Genomic DNA, 13,939 nt, shown 5'->3' on the forward strand with positions numbered 1-13,939 from the left:
GCTTATAATTTCAGTTCCTCGGAGTCGACCTCTGAACTCTGCTTCTCATTATTGGCTCTGCCGTGCTCGCTTCTCAGCAGTAGCTGATTGTGGTTAGACCGAGGAGGCAGTCTTATTGCCGGAGAGGAATCACAGAATTTCCTGCGCTCTAAAATACACTTGTGTAAACATTCCAAAATATCAAATGATAGGGATTTCACTGTGTGCTGTGCACATGGATAATCCCATGCAAAGGCTGTGGTTATAATACTGTCCCACTGTCTCTTGTCTGCTTTCCGCTCTTCCATCCCGTCCTCCCACTTTCTGTCTTGGGATTTTGGCTTCTGTTCTCCACTTCGTCCTCTCTTTCCTTCTAACCATTCTTCGTTTGTTTCTCTCTTCACAGTTGAGGATGACTTCATTGGTCTCGGTGAGCTGCCAGAAACGTTCCCCTCAGACCCCCCAGAGCCGCTGCCCGTGTTTTTAATGGAACCAGAGGAGGCCTACATAGTCAAGAACAAGCCTGTTAACCTGTACTGCAAGGCCACACCTGCCACCCAAATCTACTTCAAGTGCAACAGCGAGTGGGTTCACCAGAAGGAGCACACTGTGGAGGAGAGGGTTGACGAGAACTCTGGTCAGTAGAAAAATCGGCTAAGTGCTGACTAGCAACTCTGTTTTAGAAGACATCATGCTGCACAGACCACTAATAAAAATTGTTTTCTTCACAGAAATGCATCCTGACAGCTAAAACATGATTTGGTTTCATATTATCGTTTAAGAAAATCAAAGCAGTTGGTTAAGGTTCGCAGAAGATTGTTGTTCTGATAAAAAGTTGAAAACGTAACCTTGAATCACAATATGATGTTTTCATATTTTCCCAAAAGCAAGTGTATGAGTATGAGTTCTGACAAAAGTGTCTTTACAAACATACGCTCAATGTGAATCTCTGCTTATAAATCTTATTGTCCAGCATATTTAACTGCTGACCTTGCCACTCAGACTGTAGGTGAGGTATCTTTCATTTGGCACCATCATTTCCATCACAATCATGCGTTTATGCATTTGAGTGTGTATATTTTGTTTCGGTGCCTGCTCAATAATCCAGATAAGGAAATTCCAGAAAGCTTTTCAAACAGTGTTTGTGGAGTGGAGAAAGAGTTTGCCGCTCATTCAAGTGACCTCTTCAGTTTCTGCAGGTTTCCTCAACTTCATAAACAACACAGATGCAATAATGACCGAAGCGAGCGCCATTGCCTAACAAAGAGCCACATGCTCAGTTTCATGCTTGTTAATATGCAAATTGTCTTGGCCACTGATCATTCACAGAGAGTTGGGGAATGGCTGCACAGCACTGTAACATGGGGAAAGATGTATTCGTAGGCCCCCTCGTCAGTTCAAGATGGTTGTTCCCTTTTCAATTGGGATAACTGCTGCTTAAACGATCACCACTGGAGATCACCATTAGTGATCCTTTATGTGTCAGGAGTTTGAGCAACAGCTGAGATGCATTTTTTTTTCTCAAAAACACAATGTTTTTCTGGCTTTCAAACCTGAAAACACCCTACAGTACACCAAAAATTGTTCTGCCCCGAGGATCGGGTCCTCTGGCACAAGAGCAAAACGGTGTACGCGATTAAGTGCTGAGAAGATTGCCGTAATTTGGGGATACCAAGCAACTTTTGGCACAACACAGAAGAGCTGCCTTATTGGGCCTGAACCCCTACAGACCAGATGTCACTCCTTTAGCGATGATGTTGTCACATCCTTGTCGGGGGAGAAAAGGTGGTTTGAGCGGGAAAGTCAAGGAAGCCGCGTATGTGAAAAGAGAACGGCCATCTCTGAACTAAGAAAAGGGTACATCTTTGCTGTGCTGTGATTGCAGTCATTTCCCAATTTTCTGTGAATAGTACTCCTGACTGTGGATCAGTGTTCTTGTCAATTTACATTTTAAACTGAGCTCGTGCCTCGTTGTTAGTCAGTGGTTCCAGTTTCCGTCATTATGCAGCTGAGACTGAAGAGTTCATTTGGGTGAGTGATGAAACGTTTCTTCCACTGAAAACGTTGCGCATAGATGAACAGAATCAACTTTTTGGGATATGTCTGTTTACGTACCTGTTTTGTTGAGCATCAAGAGGAAGTGATGGTAGTGAAGCTCCGGTACGGTTGTTTTTAAGAATTCAGTCCCCAAAGGCAGCAGAGCCATTACACACAACAGCCCAGCACTGATTGGCTGCATTCAGCTGCTGTATTGGAAATTGAGTTCGTTCTGTCACCCACAGGTACCAATCACATCGCATTTACCCTTTTCATTCCACTGTTTTGACACACACACACACACACACACACACACACACACACACACACACACACACACAAACACACAGACAGATAGTTTCTCCTTTACTTAAACGTGAATTCACACACATATGCATACACTTTGAACATCGGAAAGCGTGTTTTAACTTTGGCATTCAATAAAAAATACCTCTGAAGTTCCATTTTACTGAAATATACAGTATGGGAAAAAAAACATAGCAGTGTTAAAGATGACAGCCAGAGCATATACAAAAGAAGTGTTACAGCAGTGGTACAAGATACAAAAGCAGATACACAGACAAAAGGATTCTTGCAGTGAGCACAAACATGAAAGGAGTTATTGGGAAAAAAACAAGAAAAACAACACGCTTTCCAACCTGAAATACTTTTATTTTGTGACCTAGTGTACTTTAGGTAGAATACACCGATCTGAGCTTGTGTTTCGTAGTTATGATTATGACAAAGAAGAGGGTGAGGTATCAGTGGCTCTTAGCCTTTATGTCAGAAGGTTTTTAGCTAAAAGCATCAACATGGAAAACAACCCACACATCATACACGCACCCACTCTACATAGCCATATCCACAGGCTATTTACTGCAAAGACATTCATTCATTTATGCTCTTGCACCCAGCACAAACGCACACAACACCACAAGAGCTCAGTGGATGTGTGTAGCCCTTCTCATCCCACTCCACTGCTCTCTGATTTCCCCAGATTGACAAAAAAGAAGCACCAATAGAAACTGGCCAGCATGGTCAATAACACTGACAGTGTAGCCCAAAGAAATCTGATCTCTTCCTCTGTACGAGTAAATCTTGAGCCCATTTTCTCTTTTTCTCTCGTCTTACCTCTGTTAAGGTGTTCTGATCATAAAATAAGAGATTGCGAGATCAAAAAAGTTTATGAGACAAAGGATAGAAATTACAGGTGTTCCTGGATTCCATTCAACTTTTCTTTTAAATACAATCAATTAAATTGTTAAAACTTTAAAATTTTTACTCTTTACTCCTTGCACTTTTGCACAGTGCTATAAATACAGGGGAACACTGTATACATATTTGACTTTTATCCCAAATATACACAAACAAAGGGAAGAGACATAGTGCAAAGGTTTTAAAGGGCACATAGTTAAAAAGATAACACTAGGTTCTATTTAAAAGATTTCACCTTCTTCGATCAGTATTGTAGCATAAACCATACAATAAAAACACAGGGACATCCCAGAAAAAAACTTGGGAAAATGTGATCGATGAGCACATGTCAGGGAAAAGATACAATCTTCCTGTCACTGAACATGCTTTGGAGTACAGGAACATCAGCCTCTAAGAAATGGAAAGAGAATTACACAGCTGTAATTCTGCCAACTAAAAGCTTTCCTCAAAAACACATCTCTCTTTCTCTCCCTCTTTTTTACTTACAAAAAGGACTTTTCTTCTGTTAAAAAGGCTACAAATCAGCTTTGACTCAATCCTGTGAGGCAGTAAAACATATAAACGTAAATGTTGCAAATACTTTTTAAAGGCACTGAATGACGCAAATGACATTCATTTTAAAATTTAAGATGTTTGCGTCATGAAATCCTACCGGCTGAAAGCACAATGTGTGCGTCATCAGTAGCTGGAATGCAATCAGCAATACAGGACTTGATTCACTGTACACAGCATGAACCAACTTACCTGCTGCCTTACATCATTGGTGCTGAAGTGGCTTCAGGTATATGTAACGTCTAAAGGTTTTTTTATTCCCATGAATCTAAGGTGCTGTAAGCCACAAGTAGCACATGAGCATTAAAAAAAAAATACACTGCATAAAAACAATTAACACCTCAACAAGTGGCATGATTGTACATGATCTTTTTGTAAGGAGCCGGTGATTACATGCAGAATAAAGGGGCCATTTGAAGAGTTTCTTTTGATCAGCAGCCAGTTATAAAAGTAAAACAGCATGTGCATTTGCCTGTGCAAAGGAAAAATAGTCCAAAAGAAAAAGGGAACTTATATTTACACAGTTGCCAGAAGGAAGCGTCATTCTGACATGTGGCCATGAACCATTTCAAATTGGTTGGTGCTAGATTGGATCAGCAGGAGGGCTGCTTTGCTGTGATTGGTTATTCAGTTGTCTGCCGTATGTGACGAAAGACTCTCCTGACCATCTGGTAGATAAAGGTGCATTAGAAGAAGCGAATTAAAAAGTACTGTCTGAAATGTTTTTATCACTGTGAGCTTCACTTTATGTGCAGGTGTTTCACAAAGAAAGGCAGGTCATTTAGAACCAAAGCCACTGAGAAAACATTCATAATTTTAAAGGTAAGAGGAAGGCATTAGCTACCCAGCTTACATTACTAAAATATCATTGCACATTATGGCTTCAATAAATATATCTGAGTGATGTTCTGCTGATTATGTTAAAACTTTCCTGTGGTATTGTGTAAAATGATCAAACGAGGGATGTCAACTAGGTGTCTACCCACCCTGAATATGAGGTCAAAGGAAATTGGCTCATGTGCGCATCTACAATCATGTGAAAAGAACATTTTTACAGAACAGAACATTTTGTGCAGTCCTGTGACAAAGTAAATGCACCTTTACTGCTTCTATAGGACTTAATTTTGTTTGTTGGGTATAAAAAGAACTAGAAAGGACATGCAAGTAAGCCTGGACAGATACAACACCCGAGCAAAATAACTGGGTATTGAATGCAAAACCTTTTTGAAGATTTTGTAGGTGCTTAACGTGGCCCAAAAACATTGTAGCATTTTTAAAGGCATTTCATAGTCTCTGTGAGTGGAGAGTGCATTGATCTGTGCAAATGAGTAGCAAATTAATTATAAGTAGGTGCAGGTAGTGTAACGTACACCGGAGACAGCCTGTCACTTTCTCTGAGATATACGTTAAAAGATCTAACAGATGCACTCTTCATCTCACAAGAATATCAGGGCACTTATGCCTCCCACCTCCTCCATCTCTCCTTCAGTGACCAATGCCGCCTGTTTTTGCTTGACTGGTTTGATCAATAATGTTTCCTGGTGCTAACAATAGGCTGCTAGGCTAGCTCATGTTAAAAACCACATAAATAATGAATCCTCTCAAAATGAAGCCCCTAATTTAGCCAGTTATTAATGGCTTAGGAAGATAGTAGCCCTGCCTCACTGGCCCTGACACAGTTTACACACCTTGATTGTAAATTGAATGGCCGGTTTTATTTTGTTATCATTGTATTGATATAAAGCACACTTAGAAATTCTAGCTGAGCACATATGAAGTCACTGGATGAGGTCAGCGGGCTCGTTTCAGAGCTCTGATTTTTCCATCAGGGTGATTCTTCAGATGTGTTTGAAGTGCAACACAGGAAAGGGAGAGTTTAATCCAGGTTTAGTAATCCCCGTGAAGTCATGAATGACTCTTAAAGGAGACTGATAACCACTGCAGGCATCGTCATCATTTTCGATTCTCTAATGGTATAGAGTATGCTAACAACATCAGGCGGATAATTGATCACTGTAGAGCCCTTTATGTCTGCAGCGCTGACAGAAAAAAAACAAATGACTGATTCTTGCGCACGTTTTAGACCTTCTGAGAATTATGAGAATCTACTTACTGTTTCCACTATTGATTTTCCCTCTGCTAGACTGGATGTGATGCTCCCACAAAAGCACATCCATCATCACATTCTCAAACTAACAAAACATCCTCTCAGGCGAGCATACTGGCATCAAGTAGCGGCGACCAGAGGCGCACTCTTTGGCACTCGCACATATGTGTTGAAAGCCATACACGCCGAAGCAAACGGTGACACAATAGACGTGGCTGTACCCCTGCCTGCTGGCACACTGTGTAAATTTTACATGAGAGGTAAGCTAGTGTGTGGGATGTCACTATGCTTGCTCTGTGCCAGAACAAGGAGGCTGTGTGAATTCACTGAACCTGAAATAAATTGGCATGTTCGTTTTTTAACCATCCAATTTCTTTTGCATTTTCCATTCAACCAGAATGTCACACAGCTACCATATAAACCAATCAGAGCTGTGCTCTAATAATCTAAGGAAAAAGGTTCAGGATTTACACAGAGATAATGGTTTTTAATGGGCATACCAGCAGAGCAGGATTAGTATTCACTCCTGAGATGCTGTCTCAGGCAGTTATCAGGCAATAATCTCTCACATAATAATTAGTGATAGAAAGTCTGCTGTTACATTAACATGAGTGGCAGAGATGACTGCACATATGTAAAACTAAAGTAACACTGAGCCGGCACAACGTTTGATTTGAGCCAGGAGCCTTGATTCAGATTACTTCTTTCTTTTCTTCTCCGGTTTTCACATCACAAACTAAATTAACAAATTGTTGCAAATTAGCTTATCATCTGAATCAGTTGGCAGTGATTCACGCTGCAAAGAGCTGGATGTCAGTCAGAGATTAGATTACTGATTAAATGCACATTGCGGCACAGATGAGTCAATGATCTATGACACAGTTTTGAGACTGTACATAATAGCGATGCCACATTGACAGCACATGGTGTCTCTTAGGTAAGCTTAGTTAAAAAGATATTTTTAGCATAATGGCTAAGTTAGAAACACCCAGATATACAGTTTAGAGCTCTGGCTGATGTTGGATTTAGATGCCACAGAGCTGTTTTGGGGGATCTGTCAACACAACATAGTTGCATCTAATACAAAGCAATGATGGTTTGACAGAATGGTCAGTACTACTGTCAGCGGTTGCTATAAGGCACACATACAGTAAGACCTACATAATGATATTTTCTGCTTTATTGGCTTAGCCCAAACACTGTAAGCTTTGTTGCTTGTGATTTATTTTTTATTTTTTTTGTGGAAATTTCCAAACTTGATTATCTAGAGCAGGGGTGTCGAACATAATGCCCATGGGCCAGAATCGGCCCAGTCAGGCTGTGGAAAAAGGGAAGGAGGGCATACATTTTTTACTTTTAACCGTGTTTTCATAAGACTTCCCCCACTGGCCATTTGCACTACACCAAAGTAATAGAGATAAACAGTGACGTGACAGGAACATTTTTTTCACCATCTGCTATAGAAATACTTATTTATTTTTTCATATGGGTCTTTGGTTTAAAAAAAAAGGTCTGTTTCATTATTACAAAACACTCTGAGCAATGAGATACCAGAAAATATTCAGTAATTTTGTACATTAATTCTCACAATTTAAGTCCAAAGAGTCGTGCTGACAGATTTTTCATTTACTTGAGCAGCATTTCTTCATCTTGTATGAAACCTGAGACGTACTGTTGAAATTGCTCTTCTTTATCTTATAATAAGATACCTCAGAGATTCATTCGGGATGTTGTTAAACTTCTTTACATTGAAAGAAAGGGCAGCTTCACTGGTCCGACCCAAGATGTAAAATGATTTTGACAGCTATGACTTGGAGAATGGTACAGTAGCAAAACAAAAAGTGCAAAATTCAAAACTGGTACCTATCAATACCTACCCTTAAAGTTGCAAATAGGTAATTTATTCATTTAATACAGTAACTCTAACTTTGAAGAAGAAAAAAACTCCCTTACAGACTAACAGTTGTAGTCTTTTGTCAACACAGGCATTAATCATTAATTCCACCACAGCCCACTGTTTAAATTAGCATGCACTCTGTACAGCCCTTTTAATTTGTGCCCTGTCAAGAGACACCAGCCACACTATTCTTTTTGAATTAACAGACAATGATAGGGGGTTGTTGCAGACAACCTAATGTTCAACAATAGGATTAAAATGACCCAAAGATTTGAACATTTTTGCGGAAAAAAATAGAAAAACAGTTTGCACCACTCTTTAAGTGCTGAGTTAAAATAGATTTGTTACCAATTCAACAAACAGTTAGTCATCGTCTCAGCTAACAACAAACCTTTCTACAGGGCAAGGCACTAAAACTCGATGACTAATGACTGGGGGGGAAACAAATGACAGGCAGTGTTTTGGAACTGATGTCAGGACCTGAATTTGGTATACAAACAACATGGTGCTGATGGCACAGGCAGCTGCTGATGGTGTAATGGTGCGGGGAATGCATACAAAAAGGCGATTCAAGAACAACTGGCAGCGATTTGATAGTCCCACTTTCACATCATTGCTGACCAGGTACATGAGCATGAGAGTTCCAAGAAAATGACATCAGCTTAATTTCTTTCCAGTAGGATACACAAACCCCTTATCTAAGCCTAATGGGGCAGCACTGTTGGGATGAGGTGGCATGGGATATTCACAGCGTGAAAGTTCTTTTTAAAAAATCTGCACAAATGTTGCAGGACTGCTGAATGTGGATCCATGCAAAATGCGAGATGTTCCAGTGCCCAGCAGCATCCAAATGCAGTTATAGGGACCATCTCCATACATATGGAATACTTTACTTCTATTAGTTACAAGCGTGCTCTCGGTTTAGTTTGGATACTTGTTCAGATTCTCATGATGTCTGCAAAACGCAGTCTGTTGCAAATGCATTTTTTTCTCAACCTAGCCTTTTTGAATGCATCATTGTCCTCTTAAATGTCCCATCCTGTCAGAAAAAATATTATGGACTGAGAAATGAAATAAGCACTGTACTTCAATAAACGTCGGTGTGTCACATAACGCACGCATAGACTGTTCCTAGGTTGCATGTACATAACTCAAATGCTCCAACAAATAGGCATTTAGAGACATGCAGAGATGTGCACACGCTATGGTAGCAGCATAATCTGCTCTAGAGGGGCAGCTGTGGGTAGAGGCATTTGTTTTGGGGATGATTTGTTTGTTTGGGCCCTGGCACCCAGATGAGCAGTAATCAGAGGAGTTAGCAAACAGGATTGTGTTAGCCATGACGCTGAGAATCCTCCCCCACAAGGCCCAGACCCAAGCAGCTCAGTGCTCTGGCTCTAGAATCAGGACAGACTGACACAAATATGTGTTGTTTGAGTTTGGTGTGTATGATGTCACATTATTTTAACCATTTCAGCTGTCCATCTGTTTATATTTTCTGGTGTTCAAATTAATGTCATTTTCCTGCACGGTCAATTCTTTGTTTTTTGTTCTGTTTACTGTTTCACGTCTCCGTGATTTAAAAAAAAAACCCTTTATGTTCTTTTTCCCAGGTTTGGTCGTGAGGGAGGCCAGCATAGAGATCACTCGGCAGCAAGTGGAGGAATTGTTTGGGCCAGAGGACTTCTGGTGTCAGTGTGTGGCCTGGAGCTCCGCTGGGACCACCAAGAGCCGCAAAGCTCATGTCCGCATCGCCTGTGAGTATATCCCCCCCCCTTTCATCCCTCTCTTCAGGCCATTATTCACTTATCGTCTCTCTCATCTTTGTATTTCTCTCCAAACAAAACCTCTCGGTTGCCAAGAAAACGCATCTCAGCGACGGACTTGTGTATCTTCACAGATTCTGGAGATAGTAGCAGTGAAAAGGAGGTTTTGCTAACATGAGATTCAAGCGTCCCTTTGAACTTGAGTTGGTAAAAAGCCAGTACAGTGGTTTCCTTGCGGGCAGCACAGACCTGAAGAAGAAGCACAGAGGGGGAGAAAAAGAGCTGAAGTGGCGTCTGTGCACTAGGAGAGCTGTGGTGCATGTTTATGACTTCATTTGTGTATGGTCCTCCTTTGTTCTCGGTTTGTCGTCCTGCTGAAAAAGCACCACGCAATTGTTTCTAAATAATGAGAAACATTCTGTACTGGATCTAAAGTTTGGGCTCATGTTTTTAACAGTTTTCCCCAAAGGATGTGGCAAAGAAAATCAGAAAAAAAGGGTAATGAAACCCCAGAAGACATGATGCAGAAAGCAAGAGCTGCTTAAGTCTGACTGTGACATCAAGGCAACATTTTTGCAACACAGCTATTACGTGACACAACTACTTACACGTTTTTGTCAAAATTCCACCTGAAGGAAATCCTATTATAGTATCGGCTAGATCATTGCACTTCCACCTCCTGTCAAGTAGTTTCAAGGCACCGTGACTGACGCATCTTTCCCATCTTCACTGTTTCTCTTTAGACTTGTGGCAAACTGGGGAAAAAAACCCCTGCAATACACACTTGGAGAGTGTATTGTAGTTTATGTCAAATATATTGTCAACACTGGATAAGGATATGACTTGAGCTGTTGGGGAACTGTCAGAATGATTTCATCTTTGCTATACAGTGCATCAGAAAGCACCTCGCAAAGTCAATATCCAGGATTTCACCTGAACCGCTCAATTAAAAGCAACTTAGCAGTGATGGAGCTGTCTCTCCCTATTTTTATTCGATCATCTCCACTTCTTTGTATTACTAACTCTGTATTTGCTCCATATTCTGAACAGTTTGTCTCTGAATTTAGTGCATTCCCCTTTATTTCCAACACCAGTATCTCTTCCTATTACTGCTTCTATTATACTAGCCTGTTGAATCCGAATCACGCCTCTCAGTCTCCCACTGAGTCCACTCCCGCTGCTCCACCTCCTATAATCACCCGTGATGAGCAGCCTGCCAGCACTAACCTATCCCTCAAATCACAATGGACCCCTCTTCCCCTCCCATTAGCTTCTGCTGAATGGATTAGCTCCTCTACTGGGCTTTCTCTCCAGGCAGGCTTCTTGTCAGAGCCAGACTCTATCCCGTTAGGCTAATGGAAACTGGGGTTGTTTTCCTCTCCTCTCCCATCATCTAAACATATACTGTTTAATCAGACGGTGAGTCACATCTAGCACAGATGAGTTAAGAGGCTGCCGTGTTGAAGAAGGAGCTTTCAGACTTGCTGGAAGTTTGGCTGAAATTATCGTGAGAGCCTGTCAGAGGAAGAGAGAACGTGTGCATTTCTTGTGTGTCCTTCCCTTCATGTGACCTCCACAGAACCGTTTTAATTGGCCTCTATTTTTGGGGTGCAGTTATTGCTTGCCACCGAGGGGTAATAAAAGTATTTTCACAGAAGCAAATTAAATAAATTAATCAAATCAGAAGAAATGGCTTTCAGGACTGGCGGAGGGGAATCATACACAGAGAGAGCAAATTGATTTTCTTGTCTGTTTGTGGACTTTTGGAGCAGGTAAAACCAAATCAGCATTGCATGTGACTTTCCTCGGGATTAAAACTCTCAGAGTAGGCCTCCTGATATCGGATTGCACCAGTAGCTAATGATTTACTAAGCAAGAAAAGTAATAATTTCTGAAGTGCGCAGTGCTGGTGTAATTTTGCCTGACAAGTAGCCACTTAAGGTAATGGTTGTCATATGTGTATCTTTCTGTGGGCCTGCGAGGCTGGAAGTGTTTGCTTGCTGAGGGGAGAATGGTGTGTCTCCCGCAGGAATGTCTACTCAGCTGCTCCCACACCCTCTATGCCGCAGTACCGCTCAGGGTTACGAGAAGTGAGGAAAGGAGAGACTCCAGCAGGGAGGTGTAATTTAAACCGACATCCAATAAAAATCTATATTGCAAAATAATCGCTTGTATGCTACTTACTGTTTCATCACAGGTACATTTTGATTAGTGAACTACAAAAGCAGTGGGTGTTCAATTTTTAGTTGAATAAGAAGGCTGAGGACTAAAAGTGTGAATATTCCACATAAACACACAAACACTGGCCTTTGCCTCTGATAGTAACAGTGTTGCCTGTTAAGCGAATTTATGCTCTGAATAGTAAATACATAATTTAACTAAGAAGAGCTATGAAATGAAAGGAAGAAAAAGAATTGGGTTTTGTTCCAAACACAAAGAGAATAAAATATGTAATAGGAACCCACCGGCCACTTCATTAGGAACAATTTGCTATTAGCAGGTTGGACCTTTTTTTTGCATTCAGAACGGCCTCAGTTCTTCATGGCACAGATTCAACAAGGTGCTGGAAACATTCGTGAGAGATTTTGGTCCATATTGACACATTTGTAGCCCATTCATCGCCTGCATGTACATGATGTGAGATGAGATGTCGTGGCCATGGGAGTTCTTTGTATACAGTGAACTTACTGTCATATTCATGAAACCAGTTGGAGATGATTTGAGTTTTGTTTACGCGAAATTCTGACCCTACCATCTGAATGTCACAGCAGAAATCGAGACTTGTCAGACCAGGCAGCATTTTTCCAATCTTCTGAGCCCATGCGAGCTTTAGCTGCAGTTTCCTATTCTTAGCTGATAGCAGTGGCGCCTCGCGTGGCTGCTTTAGCCCATCTGCTTCAAGGTTTGACATGTCAAACAGTTATTTGAGTTACTTTTCCGTTCCTATCAACATGAAGCAGTCTAGCCATTCTCCTCTGACACCTGGCATCAGCAAGTCTGGTATTTCAGAAACTGTTGCTCAATAGATATTTTCTCTTTTTTGGGTGTTTTCACTTTATTCAGGATCAGGGGCGGGGGTGCCAAAACACCTTGGACAGGTCGCCCGTCTAATGCAGAGCTTAGACAGAAACCATTCACGCTCACATTCACACCTATGGCCAGCTGTTAGTTAACCTGACACATGCATGTTTTTGGACTGTGGGGGAAGTCAGAGTACCTGGACAGATAATTAATTTGTTAGATTTGACTGTAGTGCAAATTTTATAAATCATAAAGTTATCAGTGTGTACCTGTCATACCGTGACTTCTAATTATTTTATTGTTAAGGTAGCGTCCATCGCTATAGAATAGTTCTGATGTATCTCCTTTCCTTTCCTCCTGCCCACTTTATCTTAAGGAAACCAAACAGCTTGTGTGTCCTTGGATTGAATTGGAAAAACCTCTGTCAAAGAATATACCCCTGCAGTCATTCTTTCTTTTAATTTCATACCAGACTTTTACGGAAATTACTTTCAATTCAGCAGTCACCCTTTCAGCCATTACAATACATTGAAATGTGCTGAATTATAACATATTCCCCTGAAGACACGGGTACTCTCGGGTTGAACTGGAACAAGGATACCTCATGAATTTGTTATTTTAAGGATCATTTTTCCAAATAAAAAATGAACCGTAAAATGACTATAGGTATTCTTTAGTGTTTCCAGGTGCTGCATCATCATGTATTCTGTAATAGGAACATGATCTGTCTTCTTCCCTTCGGGGATGCAGACCAGTTCATTCTAAACAGTGAAACATGTCTATTTTAAAATAATGTCTCTAAACCTAATAGCTATTGAATGAAATGAAAGCAAATGAAGAAACAAAAAAAAAAATCTGTTGTGATCAGTCTTTGGAGATCTCTCGTTTTATTACAGGTGGTAATGCTCTTTTCATTCTGTATCCATTCATACACCATCTCCCCAGACACTGAAAAGCATTTCTTTACTATGATAGATAAGGAAAGTGTATCCTGTTACACACTGTGCCTAAGAGTCTTGAGAGTCTTTAGAGATTTACACGCAGTTTGCTTTGACTTTTCAAGTGCAAATCCTGCCATACGATCTGTGTCACTTCAGACTGTATGCCCACATCTAAAGTCCATGTGCTATTCTAGGACTATAAAATATAATAAATCTGTGCCTTATGTTGGTACACAATGTCGGTAGCTGTACATTTCTGTATTAGCAGCCTTCTCTGAAGAAGAACAGCTGTATCCTTTTAAAAGATCGAGTCCCTGAATGAAGGTCACTGCAGGATTTGTTTTCATGGACACAGTTAGGTGTGGGTTGAAGAAGAAACTAATATATCTGCTTGCTGTGGACTTTCCATGTGGTCCCTCTGCTT

At 40.8% G+C, this 13,939-nt stretch overlaps 1 protein-coding gene across 3 annotated transcripts in view; it reads left to right on the plus strand.

The window, feature by feature from the left end:
* unc5c (unc-5 netrin receptor C) overlaps positions 1-13,939 on the plus strand; it is a 122,318-nt gene that overhangs the window by 64,464 nt on the left and 43,915 nt on the right. For all 3 annotated transcript variants that reach the window (XM_040000237.1, XM_040000238.1, XM_040000239.1), the window contains exons 2-3: positions 386-616; positions 9,401-9,544. In XM_040000237.1, the coding sequence (XP_039856171.1) occupies positions 386-616; positions 9,401-9,544 (375 nt within the window). The remainder of the gene's footprint in view (positions 1-385; positions 617-9,400; positions 9,545-13,939) is intronic.

This window comes from Simochromis diagramma, unplaced genomic scaffold (genome assembly GCF_900408965.1).
Source record: "Simochromis diagramma unplaced genomic scaffold, fSimDia1.1 OVJJ01000596.1, whole genome shotgun sequence".
In the NCBI taxonomy this organism is placed as follows: domain Eukaryota; kingdom Metazoa; phylum Chordata; class Actinopteri; order Cichliformes; family Cichlidae; genus Simochromis; species Simochromis diagramma.